The following is a 25,693-nucleotide window of genomic DNA, read 5'->3' on the forward strand; positions in this document are numbered from 1 at the left end:
TCTTTATATAATAAAACAAATCAGGTTTTTTATAAAAGAAAATAATTATTATAACAATGGAAGTAGCCACTGCCTGCAGCCTTCCAGCTTTACATTTATGTAACAAAAACCACCTCACCCACGGATTTCTTTGTGTTCACAAGCTGAGTCACAGCAATCTGAGTAGACAAAACCTTACAGCAAACAACCAAAGTACAAAACAAATATTGTTCAGGACATGTAACTCATGGGTTCTCATTGCACGTGCAAAAATGTAGTCTAACAAGGTTACTAAAATTTCATTTGAAATTGCTGTTCTTGATCTTTGTGTTCATCTTCATCATTTCATTCAAATGGTTTCCATCTATTTCTGGATCCACCGTCAGCTCACATATGCCTGCTGTGCACTCTGAACTCACTCACATTAGTTTCATCACATCAGTAGCAACAAAATGCAACAATTTTAGAGATGTTTGTTCAAGAGATAATGTGTTGATAAGCTCTGTTGAAATTCTGCCTTCAATGTTTTTAATTTTTCATCACAATGGGAAAACTACAAAAGATGTGTTTGACTGCAAGAGACGATGTTCAGAGTTTTTCAGAAACGTTTTACCAAACCAGTTTCTTGACTCATTAAATTTGGTTTATAGAATGAGATGTAATACTGGGATTTTGACATGAGATTAATGATTAAGGTAATCTAGGAGCCAATGAAAACTCATACATGAATATTTAAAGATTGGAACACTGTTGTTGCGATACAATCTTGGTCTATGCAGTGTTTCCCAGTGTTTCTAATGTCACAGATTAAGCACCAAGATTAACTGATACACATGATCATGGACATTTACCAAAAGAGTTGTCGTGAATTTGGATTGTCAGCAGAGGGCAGTCTGTGACAATCTATGGTTGAAAAGACCAAAGGCTTCCTTGGATAATCTTGCAAAGATAAGAAAGCCACAGACATGGAAGTGGGAAGTCACATTTCTGCATATTCAGTCCACAGGGATATGGAGAGTTATCTTACTCCTCCTTCTCTCAGTTTCACAGGGCCAGATGTGCCCAAATGCATTTTGCATGATTTTATGCATCACTGATCTTTGGAGTTTAAGTTCTCCTTTCAGTGAGAGTCTGAACTGTTTTCATGCACTCACACTGAAAACTGCATCAAGATGATGTTGCTAACAACTGTGACTCTCGTGTTGGGTTTTCTAATGCAAGGTGAGAATTTCTGAACATTTATTCACTTTTTCATTTAAATGTTTTAGTTTTATCATAATCTTCTCTAGTGATTATCAAGATTTTTTTTTATCAGATTTAATTTTGTTTATCATTTCAGATTCCTCGGCCAATAAATTTCTTACTCAGGCTGATAAATCCAAGTCTGTCAGTCTTAGTGGGACTGTGACCATCAGCGCCACAGGAAGTTCAGATATTGGTGCTGATCTCAGCTGGTATCTTCAGAAACCTGGACAGCCTCCCAAACTTCTTATATATCAAGCATCAACTCGCTCCTCAGGAACTCCATCTCGATTCAGTGGCAGTAGATCTGGTTCTCAGTACACTTTAACCATCAGTGGGTTTCAGGCTGAAGATGCTGGAGATTATTACTGTATGGGTGTGCATACTGGTGGAGTATGCACACAGTGATTTAGAGCTGCACAAAAACCTCCTTCAGTCTGAGTGAAGGCTGCAGGTGCAGAGTGTAGTGAAGAGACTGTGATGAGAATAACTGGTCCACTGAACACAACAATAGAGTCATCAAGCACATACACAAAATAAAAGTTTAAAATATGAAGTTTTAACAAAAAAATTTATATCATTTAATTTTATCTTTTCTAAAACATGGCTGCTGCAATTGATGCATTGATAGAAAAAAATATTCAATCCCCATAATTTACCCCTACCACTATTTTAATTATAATATAATGAACATGTTAAGCTTTATCTTTAACTATGTTGCGCAAAAGTATGAGATTCACAATGCAGCATAAGGTTTAATAATTAAACATAAAATATATATTGCAAAACTAAGTAAGTACAAACACTGTGTTTTATTGTACTTTTATTTCATGCTGTAAGTTACATTCCTTATTATAGTGGGCAAGAAGCAGAACATGAATATGAAAATTTCTCGAAACATCAAACATAGTTTTACAGACACACTGGAACAGAGATCTGTAGATTTGAAAACATCATTTGTAGACAGGAAGTGTTGCTGAAGCTCTACTCTGAGCACTGGTCAGGCTCCAGGGTTTGAGTGACGGGGCTCTGTCCACTCAGACTGGCCTCACAGCTCACTGAGCCCGCCTTCCTCCACTGGTCGGCAGAGAGGCTCAGGGTGCTGCTCCAGCTGTAGCGGCCGTCTGTCCCCAAGACCTCCAGGCTGTTTGACAGCCCTGAAGATGGGCTACAGCCCCCCACCTTCCAGCCCAGTTTCCAACCTGAGGGGAATCCCCCAGTGGCCAGACACACCAGAGTGGCACTGCTTTTCTTCTTCTCCTCTTTGGAGGGAGGAAGGACAGTCAGGGTGGGCCTCAACACACCCACTGGAGTAGAGAGCAGGGAGAGGAGAGTCAAAAAGGTGAGGAAACTTTGAAAGGCAGTAACATGGTAATTTATTTCTATATCTATTCCATTATACTTCAGAGTGAATAACTCATTGCTATGATAATGTTCCTACATATAAATGAACAGAGCTAAAACACTCATGTGAACAGTTAAATCTTTGTCATCTGTTTCTTTCACTTCTTTTAAAACTACATTTAAAGTTAATGAACCATGAAAACCAAGAAGATCTGCAGTTACTCTTAAAAATCACCTTTTTACAGAAATACAGATCACATTTCAAATCTAAAAATAAGCAGATATTGGAATAATGAATTAAAATAATACCGCTGCTCTTCTGCAGTGTTACATTTTTATTTATTAGTTTAGTTTGACTTTTCTAATTTTTTTTTTGGGAAAAATACTAAAGTTATAATGAAAATAGATATATGTTCTTTTCTGATTCCACGAATTTAACTAACTGCAGCTTGGAAAGAATACGTTTTCAATTTATCCTTTATTATTAGCAACATATACAAAAAATAAAATTGATTATTTTTTCATCAGACACATATCATTAAAACTACATGTTGTGCAAAGTAAAAGTTTTTGGTACTTAAAGTCAACGATGAGTTTGGTTCCTCTGCCAAAAGTGTACCACAGTGATACAAACTCAGTAAGCGGCTGTACAAAAACCTCCTGCACTCAGAACAAGCATCTAAGCACTTAGAAAATGTCTGCTACCCCAATACTTAAGCTAAACAGCTAAATTCATGCTAGTTTTTAATCTAAAATGCTTTAAAAAGGACAAAATAATTTTCCTACAAATAAAGATAATATCTTGACTATCTACAAACCGGAAAGAGAAACAATTACTGTCTTTGTAACAGAGTATTTAACAAAATGCTCCTCGATAATGACTACTAACAAAGCCAATTTAAAGTATGGTTAAAAATATCACTATTTTCTATACTTTACATTTCATACTAATCACACTCAAAATAAAACGTATCATTTGCAGCCATGGACACATCAGTTGCACTCCCAATGTACATATTTTCTTCGGTTGTTCCAAATTGCCCTCAGTGTGTTAAGAGCAGAGAAATCATTTCCATAGAGAGGAGGCTTTGCATCATCAGCTGATCCTCCAGAGAACTGAGAAGGTTTATAGTCCTGTGAGTTCAACACTGCAGGACTCACATCTGTCAGTCAACACAGCAGAAAGCACAACCACCATGACTCTCATCACCATCCTCATCTGGACGCTGACCTGCTGCTGTTTTACAGGTTCATTCACTCAGCAACATTTCAAACATGATGTGCTGCTTTTTCTCTCATTGATTTCTGCTGATAAATGAATGATTTGTTTTTGTCTGCAGGATGCAGCGGTCAGGTGACTGTGACTCAACCTCTAGTTCTGACATCTACTCCTGGATCCACTGTCACTCTGACCTGTAGGACCAGCCAAGCTGTTGCTAGCTGTAGTGATGGTCTGTGTATGTACTGGTATCAACAAAAATCTGGACAGACCACAAAGCTCCTAATTCGACATGTGAGCATAAGACATTCAGGAACACCATCTCGATTTAGGGGCAGTGGAAGCAGCTCTGACTTCTCTATGACCATCAGTGGAGTTCAGGCTGAAGATGCAGCAGTTTACTACTGTAAGAGTATCCATGTAATAAACAGTGCTGATGTGTTCACACAGTGATTTTTAGTCGTACAAAAACCTCCCTCAGTCAGACTGCAGAGACACTGAGCTGTTACAGCAGAAACTGACTGCAGCTGTTGAAGTGGAAGAGAAACTCTGACTCAGACCACTGAACACAGAGCTGGCACTAACCTCACTGAGTATACACTTCATATTTAAAGACACATTAAATTAAATATTTGATTCTGATTATCTAAAAAGATGTGTTGACCCACTTCTAAGACATCACATCATGTATGTTTGTTTTCAACTGCAGATGACTTCAATTATAGTGCATGTGACAACTTGCAATGTAATGTAAAAATAAGATTATGAAACTTCTGACAAGATTTGCATTTCATTTCATTAGAGATATTTTAAATTGTTGTCATTTCTATCGTCAACATCAGAAACACTTAAATGGTAAAGGTTATCTCTCTAAATTATATAGCTTAAAAATATATATATAAAATAAAATTGTTGCTAGATGATAACGTGGTGACAGCTAACAAAGCAACAAAGTCATACACAGACACTAGGGGTGGTTTGCTATTCACTTCACTTATAAGAGGTTTTACACCCACATTGAGGTTTTAGCAATTATATTTTTAATAAGAATAATAGTTATTTTTTGTTAATGTTATTTTATGATGCGTTTGAAAGTAATTGGGGCTTTTGGCTGGAGGATTAAGATTTAAAATCAGAGATAAATAGATAAGTAGTAAGTATTTGTTTGCCTTTTGTTCCATCCACTAATCTTACTGTGTGCATTGTCCAAGGATTAAATGCTATTGGACTGGTTAAAGGTGATGTAGGCAGACATTGTTAGAATGCTCAGTGTAATGTTTGGATCTCTTTCCAGGACAGTGTGGACTAATAGGATTAGCAGACATCCACAAAAAGCATTAAAACAGCATGCAAACAGCACACTACAGCAGACCGACAACTGGCATGCTCAGAGTACTCAGCTGTATTGATCACTAGTTTCCCACTTCATAAGACAATACTTTATAGTTTTCCTTTAGATTCTTTATATGATCAATCTGGTGTAACTAGCCATAAATTTAATTCTGTTTGAATAACAGTGTAGATCGTAGTGTGTAAACCATGCTAGTGTGAGAGTGGTCATCTTTTCCTTCACAGCCTGTAGGGTTAGTCTTCAACTTCAAACTAATTTGAGCTTTCTTTCTGTGCCAAAATGGTATTATTTACTAGTTTAAGTGACAAATCATGACATTAAAGCTACCCAGTGTACGTCCTGACCTGTGAATCAGCTTCACGTCACAGCTGAATAGTGAGCGCTGATGCTGGCGTCATACCTTTGGCCTCACGCCTCTGGTAATCCTAGCAGGACAGGTCATAACTCAGCCAAATAAAAAAAGACTGTTGTGTTCTACAACAAGAAAGCAACAATTATGTTAATGAGTAGAAATCATTGCTGTAGTACTTAAAAGAGATTTTGCGATAAATTTATAAAACCTTTCTGTAATTCTTACATTATGCTTGTCAGCAGGTACAATGTAACTATTTAATTACATACATGTGAGTAAACATCCACTCAAGAGCTTAAGTTGCAGATGACAAAATGCATGAAGGCGCATTTGTGAATGGGATGGCTTGGACACAGGTAGTAATAACTCATAATGAGCTGTGCTGAAGTCTTACCTTTAGCCTCTTTAATAAGCCTGAGTGTCTCTAAAGGAGACTATGTTCACATGGGATAGGGATAATCCTTTTAGACACTGCTTTACCAGGAATAAGTCAGTCAGTGTTTCCTCCCTCAGACTGGATGAGCTCCTCAGAGTTAAACAGGACCCACATTTCTTCAGGTTCACCCGTTCTCCTCTGCCGTGGATCTCGAGAGATACATACTGACATTTTTCACTCATCAAGAGATTCAGATATCTGCTGCCAGAGACAGGGGTGGGGGGGATTTGCTGGGATACAGACTGAGCCTGAATCAGGATGGAATGTCTGCAGAAGTTATTAGAAAGTATAGTGTCTCTGAAAGTCAGGGCGTACGTGAAGGACTACTGCAAGAGGAATGGTCTGCTGACACTCTCGGTCTTTGCGGTAGTGACCGGCTGTGTGCTTGGATTTATACTCCGGTCATTCAACCTCTCCACACAGGTATGAATTGATGGATGGATGGATGTAAATCAAACAATGACAAAGTGACTCACTTAGGCTCTGACAGACATTCGTTACATTAGAATGTAGTCCTGAATATGTAAAAATCACCAGAACAGTTAGGATAAAAGGAATAGGCAATGAGTACTCTTGACATGTTGACATGTCTTCACTGAGGCTGTAGTTAAGGTCAGTTATGCAATAATGAGAAAGAACGCAGACGCAGACAGTCAGGTCAGAAGTAAGAGGAGAAGATGAGCATAAACAACTAAACAACTGTAAAAATTTTAAATATCAATACTGGATTACATTCAGCCTTGTGTATGTGAAATAACCCTGGATTCAATCAGTTTTATGGAGTTTTTGGAATGTTATTGGTTTGATTCACTTCTCCAGTCAGTTGAAAATGTGTTTTTTTTATTTATTCAGCTAAAATAATCAGCTGATGATTTCATTAGCAGAAAAAAAAGAAATAAAAATTAATCAGTTTCCTTTCAAATACAGTGGTATAAAGAAATAACTCGTCCATTATTTGAGCCTCATAATTTAAAATAAACAATAAACATAATTTCCAGATTCAATAAGTTTAGTTTTTTTCCCCAGTAGTAGTTGAAAATTAATGAATTAGTCTGTCATTCCATACTGAATTTCTCTCAATGTTTTGTTTTTTTTCCAGCCTGTATTTATGATTTTATTTCGATGTGTAGCAATGTCTCGTTCAAGGTTACATACTACACCCATGAAGTCACTGTGATGTAAGATGCTCTTAAACCGAGAAGCTTATGTGTCCAGTGTGGATCCTCAATGTAATCTTGTCTAGTAGCAAGAATGCTATAAAAGTACATTTTTATTTCCATCCAGTGATCAGTGAAAGAATCTGTGAAACACAAGCATAATACTACATTTCTTTATTATTAAGAATTTGATATTAATCAGAATTACTACATGTGACTTATGCAAGAGCAGAGTTTGGATGTTCTCTCTGTGCCAGCTCTGGATACTCTGACCTCCTCCCCCAGTCCAAAGCCATCCACGTTAGATTAACTAAATTAATTTTAGTACCTAAATGTAATTTATTGGTGATTCTAAGATTGGGTAAAGTTTCCCTTTTCTGTGTGTTGACCATCTAATGAGGTAGCAACCTGTCCAGTGTCTACCCCTAACCTCACCACACTACACTACAACAGCTGAAATATTCTGTATGTATTTTTTGTAAATAATGATTTTTTAAACTGTATTGAGTTCATTGCAGGCAAAAAAAAATGGTAACAGCAGTCCAAAGCTTAACTGTTTCTGTCTTTAACAGGCCAAAATCTACTTCTCCTTCCCTGGAGAACTGCTGATGAGGATGTTGAAGATGTTGATTCTGCCACTTATCACCTCCAGGTAAACGATAGCTTTGATTTTTAAATCAAATATATATTTGTAGGAAGATATTTTTTACAGAAATTAGAGGTCTGGGATGTCCTGGTCTTCCACAAAGATTAATGGTACAGTCATTCAAGGGCTGAGATGCTGGCTTTGAATTTGGACTGGGACATATGTTGGATGTCATACTTCCTATTGCTCCACTTCAGTTTGAACACCCCCAGTTAAATGTCTGCAGCCAAATCTACTTCAGTTCTAGTCTTTCGTAAAGCCAACATCCATAATCACACCTCTTCTATTTTCCTATTCAGTCTTATGTCTGGCCTGTCAGCCATGGACACCAAGGCAAGTGGTCGTCTGGGAGTCCTGACTATCACTTATTACCTGTGGACGACCTTCATCGCTGTCATCGTTGGTATCGTGCTGGTTATCATCGTTCACCCAGGGACCGGCTCTGAAAAAGACAGTCACCATTCACATTCAGGGCCTGTTATGACCTCTGCTGATGCTCTGCTGGACCTCATCAGGTTAACATTCACACAGACACAGAAGAGTTCAGTCTTTCATCTATTCACACTACTAATCATAGTAATCCATGCCATATCTACTACTACTAATCATATCTACAGTGGCACCAGAGATTATCTAACGAATCTTAAGATTTGTCACTGAATCAGGAAATTTTAAAACGCTGATGCTGCTGGATGAAAGCTAGCAGTTGTGCCAGCAGGATGTGCTTGGCAAAAGAAAAAAGACAAAAAAAAAGAGGCAATTACTCAGCAGCAATCTGAATCTGAATTGTATAATGTTGCAGTGAACATTAACAGAGCTGCAAGCTCTGCAAATAATAACTTTTTCAGCAAGCTTTTTCTCATATCTATCTATATATATATATATATATATGTATGTATGTATATGTTTTAATAGAGCATTTCACAAGATTAGCTTTTAGAGCTCACAGTAAAGTGATCTCTCTTATATCTGTTTCATATTCCCTAATTAATATAAAACTAAAATAAATAAATACATAAATAAGTAGAAAAAGTCTTAATTTGGTATTATTTGGAAAATCATATTTCCCACAAGCAGTACTTTATTAATATACAGAAAAACCCTCATTCAGGTTTGGTCTCTATAGTCATCAAAACATTAATTCACATTTGATATTAAACTCTTTCTGGCAACTGTGGATGGATTTTAACACTGAATTTAAAGGGTATACTTTAAAATCATCCTTTAAAATCCTTGTAGCATTGTTACAATGTCATTACCCTTGCAGCAGTTTGACTAAGAATAGGGAAAGAGTTAATTGTGACTCTTTAAGCTGACACTTTCTCAGAAGATCCTACTGCAGAGTCACTTTGTTAGATTGAACCTGTACTCCTGTACAGGCTCAGGCTTATTGACTGGCCATTCATGTCAAAGATCCACTTATTCTTAAATGAGATTAAACTGGAGAGCTGTGGTGAGGTGCGCATTTCAGTCGTCTTATGTGTTCGATGCCAATGTCACTGACGCAGGCTGAATAAAAACAGTCTGATGATGCTGGCTCTACCTTTTCAGCTTCCAACAACCTTAACATGTGAAACTCTCTGTGCTGTTATACTGTGTGAAAATGTAACCTGTGTTTTTCTCACTATTCTTACATTCTATATTCTATTCTACTTTAATGAGTTCGGCCACTGGAGATATTTACGGTATATGATGATATATGAGTACAAGTAGTGGTCGAAAAATAAATATCTGCTATGTAAAACTTATTATTGTAAGAATAAATGGAGGTATCAAAAGTTAACATACTCCAGAAGCAAGAAAAATGGAGAAATGGCGGTACTGTTTGAGCCACTCAAGGTGCTTTTTTTATTCTACTGGCTCATTTTAATGATAACAGTATATTATAAGCTGATCTATTTTACAAAATGATGCAAAATATGCAATTTAATTTTTAGTACTAGCAGTTAGATTCACCAGCTACAAGAGCTTCCTACTGTAAACAAATATGAGACTGTGTTTTATTTATAAGGTTTACAGTATAATAGCTGGTTAATCATTGATCTTATCATTATCATATTCATATAACAAAGTCTAAATGTTCAATAACTGAACACCATGACACTTTTTAATTGATGATTTGAGCCTAATTATTTACATACCCATTGCATATTTTTACATTTTAAGCTTCTGAACATTTCTACTGTGAAAAACTGTATTTGTGCGTCCCAATACGTTATACTGAAAAAATTAAAACAACTTGTTGTCATTATGTTTTCCCCCCTCAAAACCATCACAAACAGTACATACTTTCTTCAAACATAAAATTAAAATATTTAAATACTCAAAAAAGCTGTCTCACCACACACATTTAGTATCTAGCTTTTCATGCTGTTAACTAGTAGATGCATAAATGAGGCCAGTTGTAAAAGAATTATAGAAAATCACCCACGGCAATTTTTTTTCTTTTACCCGAGCAATCCAAGCACTTCTCGTCCATGTTTATTTGGTGTCTAACACAACCCGTTATTGTTTTCAAAGTCAACAATAAGTGCTGACCGTCATTTCAGAGTCTATTACACACAATTAAAAATGATCTAGCTGCCATCAGTTGAACTGTATATCATCCTACACATGTGATCATATGGCTTCTTTCTTTTTATTGTACATTGCAGGAACATGATCCCATCAAACCTGATTGAAGCAACTTTTCAGCAGGTGAGTCGACAACATGGAGTTACTGATTGAGAACTGCGCAATATTATTCAAATTTCAAATATTCACATTTCAAGATGCCCGTAGTAAAAGATCTGTATGGTTGTTCTTTCATTTCATGCCAGTACCGGACAGATTTGGTACCCATTGTACAGAATAATGAAGCAAAAGTGTCTCAGGCCAACTATGTATACGTCATGCCTGATTACCACAACCCTCGCCTGGGTCATCCAGTCTTCCTGGAGATCACCCCTGCACCTGACATCAAGTATAAGATTGTCCCAAGTACAAGCAAAGGCATGAATGTACTGGGGATTGTCATCTTCTCAGCTACAATGGGTAAGACAATCACCATTCAGCTTTAATGTTTTATATAACTATAACCATGGGATTTTAAAATAAGCCAGCCTATTCAAGATCATAAATAAGTTACATGCAGTCAAATGCATAAATAAATTATCAAACATTATGGCATTGGTTATATTACAGGACATAACTTTTGCACTGGCAGGCTGTCTCATGCCATCTCTCTACATGTCTCCATTCCAAAAGTGATACACTCATGACTTTTGATATCAGAAGTAATGTCTCTATTATCAGCACAATGTGCTTAAAGTTTCAAAAGTAAATGATGTAAGTGATGATGCATTGGCTGATGTTAAATATGCAGAGAAAGTCAAATTACTTTACACAGTCCAGTTGTATAGTTCTCTCTAGAAAGGAAAATAAGTTATGGGAAGTTTAATACAAGAGTAAAACAGAAAGAAACAAGGATGTGTTAAACACGTTAAAGCTAAAAAAATAGAACTTGTATCCACTCAGTGCATAATGTTGGATCTGAACATCTGAAAGGGCAAAAGAAGGTGTGCTTTTTTAATGTATTTCTTTATTTTAATTTCCAGCAATGCAAATGTGGTATTTATGTTTTTTACAACTTTAATCTGAAAAGTACCAAAGTTCTGATCATAATAAATGACGAATAAATGACGTGGAATAAAAAGTACAGTATTTTCTCATTGAAATATTGTACTCTCACAGATCATGGAGACTTACTAAAAGGAGCTAAAAGTAAAATTATTTGAGATTTATTAGCAATGTCAGCAAAGCAAGAGCCGCTCTGCCTTATAGCTTATTTATATGACTAACCAAGTAACTACTATGCAATTAGTTAAAACTTGTAAAGTCTTTTTTTCTTTATTGGGATAAGAAGGTTGCACCACAACTATTAACAAACAAACATGCGACTGTGTTATCTGTTCTCAGGTCTGCTGCTGGGGAAAATGGGGGAACGTGGCACACCACTCGTCAATGTGTGCCAGTGCATCAACGAGTGTGTCATGAAGATCATCAATGCTGCTATGTGGTAAGGCTGCACTCTCTGTCTCCCTTTTTCTTTTTCTGTGACACACACAGATACACGCTACTGTATCATGCACATGCATCCAATAAAAGACAGACTACACAAAGTTCACACAGCAGAGCCAGATTACATCCAAAAATAGATCGCACAGCGATTCGAGGAAAACTCAGTGGTGTATCTGAAGTGACCTCAAAGCTTCTCACTGGAAATGAGTTGACTCTTGAAATACAGTTATATGAATGGAGCAAAGAGAACTCTTTTATATAACATTAGTGCTACAAACTCATAAGTAAATGCATAAGGCAACTCACTTGAATTGTGGGAAGCACCATGCAATGTACGTCAGAAAAAACTTGGAGCTTCAAAGACTGATTGTATCTATGTGAACAATATGTGATTTTGAACATGTAAAGTCACGTCTATGAGCTTCAGCCTGCTGCTATAACAGCTGGCACTCTTCTGATGCCTGGCAGCATACAACATGGGATTTACTCCCATTCAGACAGAAGAGCATTAGTGAGGTCAGCAAACTGATGCTGGATCACAGTTGTCTCAAATAATCCCAATGGAGTTGTTTGGGGTTAAGGTCAGGATGGAAATCCTTTCCTGTAGGGACGCACACACGGAAAGAAACAAAAAAACTTTTCCCCTAAATTGCTTTCACATATTTTCAGGAGTCAACGAGGTGAGAAAATGAATGAAATTCATATTCTATCTTCTTTTCTTTGAAGGTATTTTCCCTTCGGCATTGTGTTCCTGGTGGCAGGAAAGATCCTGGACATGCACGACCCAGCACATCTGGGGGAGAAGCTGGGCATGTACTTCATCACTGTCCTGTGTGGTCTCTTAGTGCATGGCCTCATCCTGCTGCCTCTCTTTTATTTCTTCTTTACTCGCAAAAATCCATTCACCTTTATCAGAGGGCTGCTGCAGGCTCTTGTCATTGCACTGGCTACATCTTCCAGGTAAGAGAAAACAGATATTTTTATGTGTTATATCCCACCAATGTAGCTCTTTCTACATTTCTAACTGGGACATTTTACCAGTCCTTGGTTCAGATTGAAGTCTGCTGACTAACCTGACACCTTTTTATATCCTCCGATTTCTTTCTTTGCAGCTCAGCCACGCTGCCAATCACTATGAAGTGTCTCCTGGAGAACTGTGGAGTTGACCGGCAAATTGCTCGATTTGTGCTTCCAGTGGGAGCCACTATCAACATGGATGGAACAGCCCTGTATGAAGCAGTGGCAGCCATCTTCATAGCTCAAGTCAATGAGTATGACTTGGACTTTGGCCAGCTGGTCACTATCAGGTGAGAATAAATACTGAGAACAGATGCTCCGCTGAGAAGTTCTTTGTGTTGAAAATCTGTTTCCCTAACATCTTTTCCCCTGTCTCATCAGTATAACAGCAACCGCAGCCAGCATTGGAGCAGCTGGGATACCTCAAGCGGGTTTGGTTACAATGGTGATTGTCCTGACCTCTGTGGGTTTACCACCTGCTGACATCTCCTTGATCGTAGCCATTGACTGGGTGCTGTAAGTCCCACAAAAGTTATTATCTTTAAGTAAGTCTTACTATTTAGCTAAACTGGTCAATTTGTGATGAACTTTTCCCCTCTCATTTCATCAGTGATCGATTCAGGACAATGATCAATGTTCTGGGTGATGCCTTAGCTGCTGGGATTATGGCTCATATATGCAAGAAGGACTTTGATAAATCAGCAACCGCTGCTTCTGCTGCTGTACCTGCTGTTGCCAATAAAGAACGGGTAAGGACAGTTTCTGTTAGTATATATCTGTTAGTATAAGTTCACATACATGAAAGATTTAAAAAATTCTCCCAAAATCCAATCCTGTATATAGTTAATGAACTAGAAACAAGAGTCTGCAACCTCAGTTTGCAGGTATTTATCCTCAAATAATAATAACAACAATTTGTATAGCACTTTTAAAAACACAGAGTTACAAAGTGCAGTTTAAATAAAGCCACACATTGATGATACGTGTACATGTTTAAACATACATACAGACACATAATCAGCCATACTGACATACATTCATTCCAACATACACACATACATGCAAATGGTTGCAAACAAAAAATGAAGGGGAAAAGATTAAGGAAACCTATAAAAGTGAGTTTTCAGCAATTGTTTAAAACAAATAACAGAGTCAGCTGATCTGATTGACTGAGAAATCTGAGAGAAGCATGTGAAAAGTGAATCGCTATAATCAAGGTGGGAGAAAATTAAAGGAGATAATTATTTTTTTCATTTTCTTATGTTTGTATTAACCACGACCGAGTTTCAAATATATGGTCAAGGTATGTACAAGTAATCTCCATAAACCAAATGCTAAGGCTTCAGATTCATCTAAGGAAAACAGCTTTGGTGAGGACAGAAGCCCCACCCACCTGCTGTTCATCCCTTTGTTTATGAGGGGCAGCCAATTAAGAGAAAGTGAGCTTTAAAGAGCTGGAGAAGCTGCTGGTGCTGAACCACCTGCCCTTCAGTAGAGAAACCTTGGTACATAAGTACCTAAGTAAGGTACATGCTGTAATTATTTAGAACTACAAATCAAATATAATGTCAAACTTGGCAATGGGAAAGGAAAACACCATAGCTGCAGCTCAATATATGTGAACCAAATAGCTGATGACAATATGTACGCACGTTGCCAAAAACCCTGGCTTGTCAGTCATCCCCAACACCTCCTAACTTTGAACTAACTGTAGACCTACCGCTGTCATCTTCCCTACAGAGAGACACAGTAATCTCCTTTGGCAACCAGAGCGTGGCACTGTCTGATGCTCCGCTGATCACACATCGCTGCGATTATGTGTTTGAAGTGGATGGAGACAACGTGCTGGAGAAACCCGTGCCCTGCTACAACCTCTGTCAAGTCTGAGACACTTTTACACGATGCCTTCTACAGCACGTAGATGCACCTACAAAGGCACTTACCGAGGCTCTAAAAGTTCACTCAAAGCCTGTGCCATGCAGAAACCTGTACTACTTGATATAATGTACAAAACAGCATGTCTCTACTCAGCTTTGCATGTAGAGAGATGTGAGGAGATGCATTTTATTAAATCTTGTTCATGTCTGACATGAACATGCGTTACGATGACATCCATTGGATGGAGATCAGTGTTTATCAGTTCCAGGGGGACAATTAAACATCCACAGTAGACCCGTCATAATGAAACATGATTGCAGTTTTAACTTAAGTCTAGGTTTTGAAATGCCTTAACGTTGCCTCATTTTTGACAATAATGCTGAGACCTTGAAAGACTTGAATGTTATAAGGAGCTAATAGACAAAGAGCAACAGAACAGGGGCTTTCTCTCTGTCAGATAAGGTGTTTATGCATAAATATTAAAGCAACATTAAGAAATATACTAACATATCCCTAGCAAATGGAAATTATAGCATCATTTGTGTTTTTATACCACTGCTTTTAATTTTGTGTTCATTTCTAATAAAAACCTGCTACATACCAGTGCTGTGAGAGTATTTATTTTAATAATTAACCTCAGAGACTATTAAGCTTCAGATCAGTATATGCAGTGCTCAGGATACATGCTGGATTATACTTGGCAAGGTAAAAAGAAAGTATAGCATCTGTCAGTTATAAGGTTTTTACATAATCTGGTCCTTCAGGAGATCTTAAAATTCCTTGAATACAACCTCTGATGAACAACAACATGGCATATTACAGTGTTATTAAACAAAAATTAAACCAAAACGCAGAAGCAGTGTGTGAAAAACTAAGTGCACCCAGTAATTCAACAGCTTGCAAAACCACCTTAAGCAGCAATGACTTAAAAGCAGCAATTTAAAAAAATGGTGTTATGTATGAATTTATGTGCTCAACTTTCCTTTTTTCCCCATTTTTCCTAAGAGAAATAAATTCAGTAAACTTATAATTTAGCTGGATTTTTATAGAATATTTCATGCAAGAAAGTTGACAAGCACAAAATGATTGATCAAAGCTGTCATAATATTTAGGGCAAGATTTAGTAAGTTTCTGGAAAACCTCTGTTGTCTACAAAAAGACCCATTGTTAGTTTTGTGACTGCAAGCCCTCTCTGGGGTAATTAGCATGATCATGCATTGGAAGAAATACACCAATGGAAATGGAAGGTTCTTTGAATGATCCAACAGTGCACTGATTTATGTACAAAGATGCAGTCACTTAATTAAAAAAAAAACTTACTGGTACAGGGCAGCAAAAATTAGTGGCTCGGGAGCACAACTTAGGTCTTAAAAATAAAAAAGTATAATCACAGGTTTTACACAAGAGTCAGGGATTAATCCCACACTCTAAACACGTTAACAGTTGTATTTTGACACACATCCCCACATTGACGGGCAGCAACAATTGCTTCTAAGACCATTATGAGATCATTGCTGAGGTCTTTCCTCTTTGGCAACATGAATACCCCAAGACCAGCAATTTGCCAAAACTTTGTATAGAGCTGCTTACTGTCTTAGTTCCTGTGGAAGCAGTAAGGATGTGCTTTAAATTTTCCACACACACCATTTCAGCATTTTGGTTTAATTTTTATTATTTAAATAACAAACAAACAAGGACAATGCTTTACGTTTTGGTAATCTAATTCAAAACGGACCATATCTATCCAAACCAAAAGCAAACTAAGGCCTGGGGAGTAAAAAGGTAAAATAAAACCACTATTTCTGGCATTCTTCTAGCTGTTTGTTGTTCAGAATGAGCCCATGCACGGTCTTGTATGCTGGTCATCCTGTACCATATTTCACTGCCAAGAAGTTTTCACTTCTAGTTTTCAAACATCATCACTCACAAGAAGTGGGAGTTCTTCTGAAAAGGATGCAAGTCTCAAAACAGACAAAGAAAAAAGGAGGTGCTGCTTGAAATGACAAAATTTGCTACAACTTAGCTATTTAAGTATCTGAATAAAAGAGTTTTTAGCATTCCAAAGTCACTCAAAACAGAATAGCCAGACTGTTTTCAATTTTCTCTTTCCTTTCTAAGCAATTTTGAAGAAGCTGTTTGTTTTGTTTTGGGGTTGTTGTTTTTTTTTTAAAATATATTGTATAAGACGTCTGAAATTGTATATTCATATTCTACTTCAGAAAAGCCCATTTTTGGCCTTAATTTTAAAGTTGAAGGAAAACTGAGACAAAGAGCTGCAGAAAAAATAAGCTTCAGGATTGACTCTGCTCACTGTCCCCACCATCTGGTTGCAGAAGGTTCCAACTCCGATCTACATGTCAAGTCTACTATTAAATCACATCTCCATATTACCAAGAATATGTGCAACAATACTGTCCTATCACAGCAACACTAACTTCAGTAACATGTACATAAAAGTGCAAGTGCACATCTACTCATTTTTTCAAGAGAATCACGTTGATTAAATCCACAACAAGCTTCTAAATACACATTTAATTTTTCTTCAATTTTTTTTAAAAAGCCACCATGTTTTTATTGAAATGTTAGAAGACATTTAACGGACTTCAGCTTAGTGTCAAAAGTGTTCAAAACCAAGAAAACAAAACAATCCATTAAAAACACTGCAATAAGTATCAAGTATGACCACAAACACTGTCAAATAAATAAATGCGCCTCCTCTGATGTAAAATACACTATTTCCTCTTATAGATTAAGGCGGAATGCAGTTTATTTTGACTGCCCCTTAAACTCACTTGCACCTTTCATGCAAATCGAACTAGACTGCCGACATAACTACACAGTAACGTCAATAGAAAATTATATATATATATAAAAAAAACCCCCAAAAGACAGTCGATGACTATAACAAATGTCTATTACCTGCACTGAGCAAGTCATGAAATATTGCACAAAGTTAAGGATCCTGACACAATAATAACATGGAGATACTAAATCAAGATGCACAATAAGACCAAAGTCTGAAGCTCACAATGTGAGCACTCCTTTATGATGGGCCAGACAATTTTAACTATATTCTCAAGTGTCAGCCGAATTATTGCTGGGAAGGAAGAAAAAAAAAATTAAAACTGAATCCGAAAAATAGTGAACAAATTTTGTAGCCAAGTATTTTCTTAGAAATACATCTCCAAGTGTTATCCTTTTCATCTCCTGCTGAGCTTGAATCAGAACAACTGCAGCACTGATGCTAACGGCATTTTTAAAGAAACATACACTAAGCTGGACATAATTCTTTTCTAACTGGGTGAGTCTTTTACTAATAGGTGAACAAAGCCATGTGGTAAAAAGTAATCTCCATTAAAGATCAAAGCAGTGCGTTTGGTTTTAAAAGCCTAAATCTTTGACACTTCTAGTTAAAATATGGAAACTAGCTTGTGTACAATCACTAGTTTCATTAGATACCTACACTGACAAGTGGACAGTTTAGTGTGAATGCAAGACTAACAGCCAGGTATTAAAAGCAGCTTCATACAGCCAGATGTCTACTGATGATACTGAAATCTGATTAACTAAAGGCAGCAAAACTATCAGCAGTGCCAACAGACTGATTCAGTTTGCTGCTCTTTTGCAGTTGAACTTGTGTCATGTTTCAAAAATGATTGTGGAAAACATCTAACAGATGCTTACTTGCCTTAAAATATCTGTTTTGTTTAAGTAGCATCAAATCCTCTCAACCTACATTGGTCCATAAGTTGTTAACATCTCAAAAGTGTAAAAGCTTCCAGTGAAGAAACTTTTGCTTGACGAGCAAAGTGTTAGGAGCGCTCTAAATTTGCTACAGAGAGAAATAAAACAAAACTGAAAAAAATCTAAAAGGGTAAATTAAAAAAAACAAACAAACCAAACAAAACTTGCAGCAAAACAAAATAAAATTTAATGGTTTATGTTCAAAGGGAAACAAGCAAAACAAAAGAAAAGAAAATTAAATCTAAACTGAAATCCATAACAAAGGCCATTCGAGATAAGCACTCGTTAAAACAAGTTTGTAACTTAATACGGTAACAAAACTGTATGAATCTACAAAGAAATATGATCAAAAGAAAAGAAAAGAAAAAAGAAAAATTAACTCAAAAGTAAAAGAAAAAAAACGAAAACCAACAGATCAGCAAACAGCTAGTAGCGTCGCTCTCAGTAAGAATCAGTATTATGTGTATATAATTAGTACCTCAACAAAAGAACAAAAGAAAAAAAATTAATAAGTAGAGCTCAGCTGATACCTGTAAATCTCAGCTTAATCACAGAAGTTTTAAGTATCTGCAGATTATGGTGAACAAAAAACCAAACATTGGCCAATGAGAATCCAGTATCAGTAGGGCTCCAAAATATTTATCTTGAACATCTGCTTAGAAAAACTCTTGCGAGGTTATCAGTATCTCTCCCTGCCTTTGGTCCATTTTAATTTGACTCACTGACTGGGGTTCATTTGCAACTCGCATCAAACAACTCATAATTAAAGACACTTTACATACGGATAACAAAACAAACATTTCCCTCCTAGGGCTCACTGTCTCTTTTAAGAACTCTTAAACCTGCCTGGAAGGTATACAGAAGTAATAGATTACCATCAAAAAGACTGATATACAGAGCAACCTATAGCTGGCTGGCTAAAAGTGCTATGCTCTTAGACTGACTTGTAAGTAGTGAGTAGTTGAAAGGTCTACTGGATGTCCACTGGATGATAGTTTAAGGCATCTATTTCTACTTGTGATGAGGAACCAGGACAGAGCACTGCTCTTCCGTCTCATTAAAAGGGGGAGGGCAGTCTTTAACCCTATCTTTACACTAAATCATTCATTGAAAGTTCACACTTGGATCTTTTACAATGTTCTGATTTGTTTGCTTTTAGTGCACTGCTGAGAATCATTGGTTCGCCTCCTTTATGCAGTTCCCACAGCTTTACATGCAACACATATAGACAGGATTTTAGTTTTTGAGTTAAGTTTCACAAAAAAAATTATGTTGGTGGTAATTTGGGATTTTAGCCTCTCCATCCACTCCAAATTAAAATTGAGTGTCCTTGAACCCCAAACAAATACAACAATGGAGGGGAAAAAAAGAAAAAGAAAACCCTAGATACTTTTTAGACAATTACAAAGGTGCAGAAGAGTGAACATGTCACTTAACTCTGAATATGATGAAACTGAAACTGGTGTGTCTAACTTTGAAAACTTAAGCTTTCTGCAATAAAAGCCTGACATGGGTTACTTCCCGCTTTCTTCTACACCTGATTGTCCGGCTTATTCTACTTGTGGCCCTTGCTTGTCTTAAAGGACACTTGCAGTATCTTGTCTCCAAGCCGGTAGCCATTCAGGCTGGCGATGGCCATGGCGGCCTCCTCGTAGTTTGTCATGGTAACGAAGCCAAAGCCTTTGCACTTGTTGGTGTTGAAATCTCGGATCACCTTGACATTCGTGACGGCACCAAAGGGACCGAACATCTGCCACAGGATGCTCTCGTCTGCGTCCTGGCCTAGGTTGTAGATAAAGATGCACCAGCCAGAGGTGGAGTTTCCAGGGACACTGACGCCTCCCATGCTGCCCATGTGATCGACACCCATGGGAGAAAACCTGAAAGAGAGTATTTAGCATACTTGCTGTCAATAAGAATGATCACGTGACTGATTGTTTTTTTTTTTCTTAGATAATCAATGAAATATCAAAATGGTAACATTTCAAGCATCAGCATCATTCAGTTTATATGCATGTAGCTCTTCCCTTACCTAAACCGCTGTGCCTGGTGATGTAAGGGTCCTCCAAAGCGTCGGGATTGGTTGTGGTAGAGCTGAGAGAGGAGCTGTGTGTTCTTCACCTGGTTTGGGTTGGCTGCAAATTTTACTGTGATTGGCTCCGAGGCTCCTGGTGGCTTTTGACCATTTAGGTTTTTGACAGCCTCCTCTGCTTCTGCACGCTTGTCAAAGCGGATAAAAGCCACCCCACGGGATGAACCTAGGTATGAGAGAGCAGCTGTAACCACCTATTCTGATACAAGCAGCAAGAACTACATTTAGCTACTTAACAGTAGCTGATATCACTTTGTAAAAACAAACTGTTTATTTAATTTTAAAAATATTTTTGGAAAAAAGCAAGGAAGCCATTCACCTTGCGTACCTGTACCCTGATCAACAAGTACCCGGGAATTTATGATACGCCCATAACGTGAGAACATGTCCTCCACGTCCTTCTGGGTCATGTTCTTGGGAAGTCCGCTGATGTACAGGTTAGCATCCTTTATTGTGTCCGAGCTGGGCCGTGCATATGACACCTGGCGACAGGAAGCAACAAACGCCTGATTAAAACTCTGATATGCATGCAGAAATTGAAAAAGAACTGCCAAAGTAAAACAAAAACATCTAAACAGTAGTTTGATTGAACAGAGATTAATATAGCAGTGCTTTGGTCATATTTATACATCTTTTTATTCAGCTGAACACTGCTGTGTCTGTCCATCAAAAAGCAACATTTTGGACTAAACAAAAACTACAAAATAATCTGGTTGTTTTAGACATCAAGGTTTTGGTCTGAGTTAACAAAAAACAAACAAAAAAAAACAAAAATGGGTGAGGGGGGAGGATCAGAAGCAACAGAACATTACAGCAATAAAAAAAAGAAATCAAATTGATCATTTTGAATATTAAATACATTTAATACACTCACTGTGACAGAATGTGTCAAATAAAATAAGTTGAATTAAAGTCAAACACCAGAGACTTATAAGATAGGGCAGTAAGTGAGCGTTAAAAGCAGTATTTTGTCCTCGGGCTGACATGTACTAGCTAGATAGCGGACAGCACAAGAGCCACAGCAAAGTTAAATGACATAACATCTTTGCTTTGAGAATTGTAGAACACCTTATTGCACGTTACCTTGATAGTTTTGGACTGTAGCCTTAGTCCATTCAGTGTACTGATAGCTCTTTCTGCATCACTAGGGTTAAGATAGTTAACAAATCCGTACCCTAAACTGTGGCCTAGAGAAAAAAAAAGGAAAACAATAAAATAAAACAAAAAAACGTTGTATAGTTCAAAAAAATCTGCAAACAAATAAATATTAAAAATAAAACAAATCTCAAACATTGCATGCTAGACTAAACAATTAAACAGGGTTGGGCTGGTAGGAATCAATAAAACAAGGCTATGATAATCAAAAACGTTCAGGAAACTACTTCCCAGCGTGAGCAGGAAATAAATTTGGGAGATCTCAAATAAAAGTTACAGAATCACTGAGGGCAGAAAACAGGCCATTAATAAACAGCGTCCAAATAAATAAAATTATTATAAGACAAATCTCCACCTCGACATGATCTGGCAATGCCACAGCATGTATTTTTGGCCAAGTCTAACAGGAATCCTTTTCCATTTAATCCAAGATTTTTTTTGGATCTGATCCGACATGATTTATTGCTTCAAAACGTTGCATACCTGCAACTTTGTCTCTTATTAGCTTGGCAGACTCCACCTCCCCAATGCTGCTGAAGAGGCTCCGCAGCTCATCCTGCGTCATGTTCTGAGGGAGGTAGTTCACGATCAGGTTGGTCTTGGCATCCTTCCCCTCATCCCCTCCCATGTGGTCTTCATAACCGTTCGACATGTCATACACCTCCTGCAAGTCAGCCAGGTGGGCCGAAAACACAAAACAAGGTAAGCACGTTGGGTAGAACAGAACTGCTGCTGAAACCGATTTAATTAATTGCAAAAGACAGTCATTTGAAAGTTTACCGCAGGGCGTTAACTTAAGTATGTGACCTGTAGTAACCTTTAGATTTTGAACTATTTATAAAACAAAATAATGCTGTAAAAATTAGTAATAATAGTGGGCATACTGGACAGTTTTGATAGTTACTAGATTAAAAATAAATAAATAAATAAATACATAAAAAAGAGGGGGGGGGTTGCGCCAAATTAACAAAAAAACTCCTGTACAAGATCCAGATGCCTCCTTTTCAACTATAAGGTTAATAAGAAAAGAAGTCACACCAAGTAAAATCTGATTATTGTAGTCTAAACGGTAATCTTTGTTATCCATCACTTATCCATCTGTCTTTTCCAGAAGATTTATTTGAACTTTAATTAGTCATCATTCAAAGTCCATGACTCTTTTATAACGTGGCAATTTTTGACCATAAAGCCTGTCACCCAAAGAGAAATAGTGGTCCCCGTTTGCCTGAAGCAAACTTGCATGTCTCAGGTGATCTGCATGGCAGCCATAGGCTGACTGACAGCACACAGCAGACCAGGTTCCCCACAAAAGAGTATGAAAAGAAATGTGATTTTTCTTGTTTGTTTCTGTAATCATTGGAAGCCGAAACTGTAATAGAAAGCAAATGCCAAGTACCTACCAAACAACTTTTCAACTTTCATGTGTGTGATTCACTTTATATCCCAGTCTGTCAAGTACAGTAGAGACACCAATTGTTAGGCGCAAAAGAGACTGAGTTCACACTTTAGTTCCCTTAACTTCATTAATCCTGGGACTTTCTGGTCAAAAAGGCCAAGACCATTCATACTGCTTATTAGTGTCTAGAAAGGATAATAAATACTGGAATACAATTAAGTCATAACTCCAAATACATTAGACAAACATGTGAATGGATGAAAACTTTAACTATGTCAAAGCAGTGATTTACACTAAGCTAACATGAATATGCACATTTTAAAAACATAAAGCTGGTGCCTAACGTTAATTGGTATGATTATGTCTAACACGAATTGTCTGCAATGTGGTCTAATGACATATTTGAAAGGACTAACATTAATTTAGATGACTAGAAAATGTCTTAAAATTATTATTTTTTTAAAACGCCAATTCAATTGTTGTTTTCACAGCCCGCACTACAGAATAAACTAGTTGAAGACTAAAATGGGATTGGGCCAAGAGTCAATATTTCAGCTACATAATATTGTTTGTGTGTGTCTGGCTGATAACTTTTGATTATTTGCTTGAATTGCAGTGTGCCTTTTGGATTTTTTATTATCTTTTATGAACTTGTTACGCTGTTCTTGTACCTACTATATAACAGCCAACTTGCTTTAAGTTTTAATTGATGCCATTAATATGCTGTACACTGACCATACTGCCAAACAATATGGTCAGATACTATAGTACCCACTGAAATGAAAGCTGGCATTCGTACTCACTTTCATATACTTAATGTGTCCTCGACGAACTGCCATGAAGACACTTCACTGCTCCTGAAGCTACGCGGGGAAAAAACAAATATCAAACAACGTCAGGACGACTCAACAAGCAAACCTACAATCTGATCAACATGACATTAAGAAGATGCACGTCTTATAATACAGAACATTGTATTGGACGTTAAAGGTCTACAAATTCTTTGAAGATCATGCTGACCAGATTGTCTATCATGCTTTAAAGGAGGCAGCTCTCCCAGCTTAAATGCTCTCCTGTTTACTTTCTTTCTCACAAGTGGCGCCTATGAATGAAGTCACAAACTGGACTGGTATGCACATTGTGTTAATTTTACATTAAAATGCATATATATATATATATATATATATATATATATGTGTACACACTTACAAATGGCTAAACACCTTAAAAAACAGTAATCAATTAAGATGATTTAATTTGCAGTACAGCTAAACATGGGGGCAAGTCTCACAAAATGGGCATACATGGAGGTGACCAGCCAATCCCACTCTTATCTCCTGTGACACACATCTTTTATAGGAAACAGATAGATCAAATTTTATTTTCCTAACATAACCGCCAAATAAAACCAAACTATTGTGAGAACAGAAAGGGCTTGTTGACAGGGGTAAGGGAATACGACACCAAATAACCAGCAAAACTATTCACCACATAACAACTTAAAGAGTCCAGACAAGCAGAAGTGCAGTGCGAGATAAATCGTTTTTAGAGCAGTTGCTGAATATTAACAGTTAACGTGGATAAAAGCATGGAAAGTTTCAATTAAAGATGCTCTTACATTTTTTCAGTGATCACAAGTAATCCTGATGAAAAACTGGGCTAGCGCGCTAGTATTTTCTTTTTACATATTATCCAGTCGGATGAGGAGCAACGGAGTGGAGCTGATGTAGCAGAAGGGTTAGATCAGAATTTGAATGTGCAATATTTGAATGAACAGCTTCCAAGAACAAGGGAACTGCGAGCTACGGTGCTCACTATTTAACGCAGCTAAAATAAAATAAAAAAAAGCACTATTGAGAAATCTTAGAATATTTTCTACAGTGACTCCGCTTTAATACTGCACTTTTGTTTTAAACACACGGGTGAACAACACATCGATTCGCGAGCTCAAAATCTAAATCGGAAACGTGCACAGGCCCGGCTAGCAAAATTTGATAGCATTAGCAAACTAGTGAGCTGCACGCTTTTCTGTGCTTACAAGGATTACAAGGACAAATGTGCACATCGGGATTAGCAAACAGAAGGCAATTTTCTTATTCTAATTTAAATGCTATAAGGGTCCGTAATAGGTCGCAATGTGAAAAGTAAAGCGACACTGGCAGTGCGCCGCCGTATAGCTAACACAAAGCACCGATGCCCCATTTTTGAGAGCGTCACATGAATGCTTTTCTGTCCCTGTGCCGAAACCCCAGCGGCCTGCTAACAGGCCACAGAGGCTAACGCTAGCCAACGCTAGCCAACGGCTATACGGGCCGCGAAAGCGGCATGGCAGTCATTTGCCTTTGACAAACCTTTGCACGTCGAAATATCGAAGCAAAGGCTCAAAGACTCCGTGGAAGCATTTGTTACCATGAAAGCTCTTACCAGCTTTTCAGTGGTGGTTTTTTCTGTTTCTGCTCCCTTCGCCTATTTCTTTTCTTCTTGGCAACGTCCACTTCCCTCCAAGTCGGCCTCACGTAACGAAGGAACCCAGGACGAAGCTAAGTGACGGAAACAACCACGCCCCCTCACGGATCTGAAAGACGAGCTGTTGAATCGGCACGCCTCTGCAGGAGACGACGATGGG

The 25,693-nt window shown here is 37.5% G+C and overlaps 2 protein-coding genes, 1 long non-coding RNA gene and 2 gene segments (V, D, J or C); 3 read left to right on the forward strand and 2 right to left on the reverse strand.

Moving 5' to 3' along the window:
• Positions 1 to 1,085: 1,085 nt before the first annotated feature.
• LOC100701627 (Ig kappa chain V region Mem5-like) overlaps positions 1,086 to 25,693 on the forward strand; it is a 46,871-nt gene continuing 22,263 nt past the window's right edge. Inside the window, 2 exon segments of the V gene segment in view lie at positions 1,086 to 1,200; positions 1,319 to 1,616. Of these exon segments, the coding sequence occupies positions 1,152 to 1,200; positions 1,319 to 1,616 (347 nt within the window).
• On the reverse strand, positions 2,392 to 8,170 carry LOC112843193 (uncharacterized). The gene is made up of 3 exons (XR_003215372.1): positions 8,099 to 8,170; positions 5,480 to 6,072; positions 2,392 to 2,528 (listed from the first exon to the last, which is right to left on the reverse strand). It is a non-coding gene; the product is annotated as an uncharacterized LOC112843193 (long non-coding RNA).
• LOC112843186 (Ig kappa chain V-III region MOPC 63-like) overlaps positions 3,617 to 25,693 on the forward strand; it is a 33,919-nt gene continuing 11,842 nt past the window's right edge. Inside the window, 2 exon segments of the V gene segment in view lie at positions 3,617 to 3,813; positions 3,906 to 4,224. Coding sequence covers positions 3,762 to 3,813; positions 3,906 to 4,224 — 371 coding nt within the window.
• Positions 6,145 to 15,011, forward strand: slc1a8b (solute carrier family 1 member 8b). The gene is made up of 11 exons (XM_003442806.5): positions 6,145 to 6,346; positions 7,653 to 7,732; positions 8,026 to 8,241; positions 10,381 to 10,423; positions 10,546 to 10,759; positions 11,684 to 11,783; positions 12,512 to 12,745; positions 12,898 to 13,092; positions 13,184 to 13,318; positions 13,413 to 13,551; positions 14,543 to 15,011. The coding sequence occupies exons 1-11, from the start codon at positions 6,182 to 6,184 to the stop codon at positions 14,687 to 14,689; spliced, it is 1,668 nt and encodes a 555-aa protein (XP_003442854.1). The 5' UTR covers positions 6,145 to 6,181; the 3' UTR covers positions 14,690 to 15,011.
• On the reverse strand, positions 15,831 to 25,644 carry elavl1a (ELAV like RNA binding protein 1a). 6 transcript variants are annotated; one of them, XM_025901232.1, is made up of 8 exons: positions 25,492 to 25,637; positions 23,871 to 23,930; positions 23,072 to 23,119; positions 22,155 to 22,335; positions 21,600 to 21,703; positions 20,836 to 20,998; positions 20,457 to 20,682; positions 15,831 to 20,304 (listed from the first exon to the last, which is right to left on the reverse strand). In XM_025901232.1, the coding sequence occupies exons 4-8, from the start codon at positions 22,321 to 22,323 to the stop codon at positions 19,980 to 19,982; spliced, it is 987 nt and encodes a 328-aa protein (XP_025757017.1). In that variant the 5' UTR covers positions 22,324 to 22,335; positions 23,072 to 23,119; positions 23,871 to 23,930; positions 25,492 to 25,637; the 3' UTR covers positions 15,831 to 19,979. The 6 variants fall into 6 exon arrangements, with proteins under 6 accessions (XP_025757017.1, XP_003442949.1, XP_013125508.1 ...); XM_003442901.5 differs by lacking the exon at positions 23,072 to 23,119 and having other exon boundaries at positions 20,845 to 20,998; positions 25,492 to 25,644; XM_013270054.3 differs by lacking the exon at positions 23,072 to 23,119 and having other exon boundaries at positions 25,492 to 25,644.

This window comes from Oreochromis niloticus, linkage group LG19, assembly GCF_001858045.2.
Source record: "Oreochromis niloticus isolate F11D_XX linkage group LG19, O_niloticus_UMD_NMBU, whole genome shotgun sequence".
NCBI classification, from domain to species: domain Eukaryota; kingdom Metazoa; phylum Chordata; class Actinopteri; order Cichliformes; family Cichlidae; genus Oreochromis; species Oreochromis niloticus.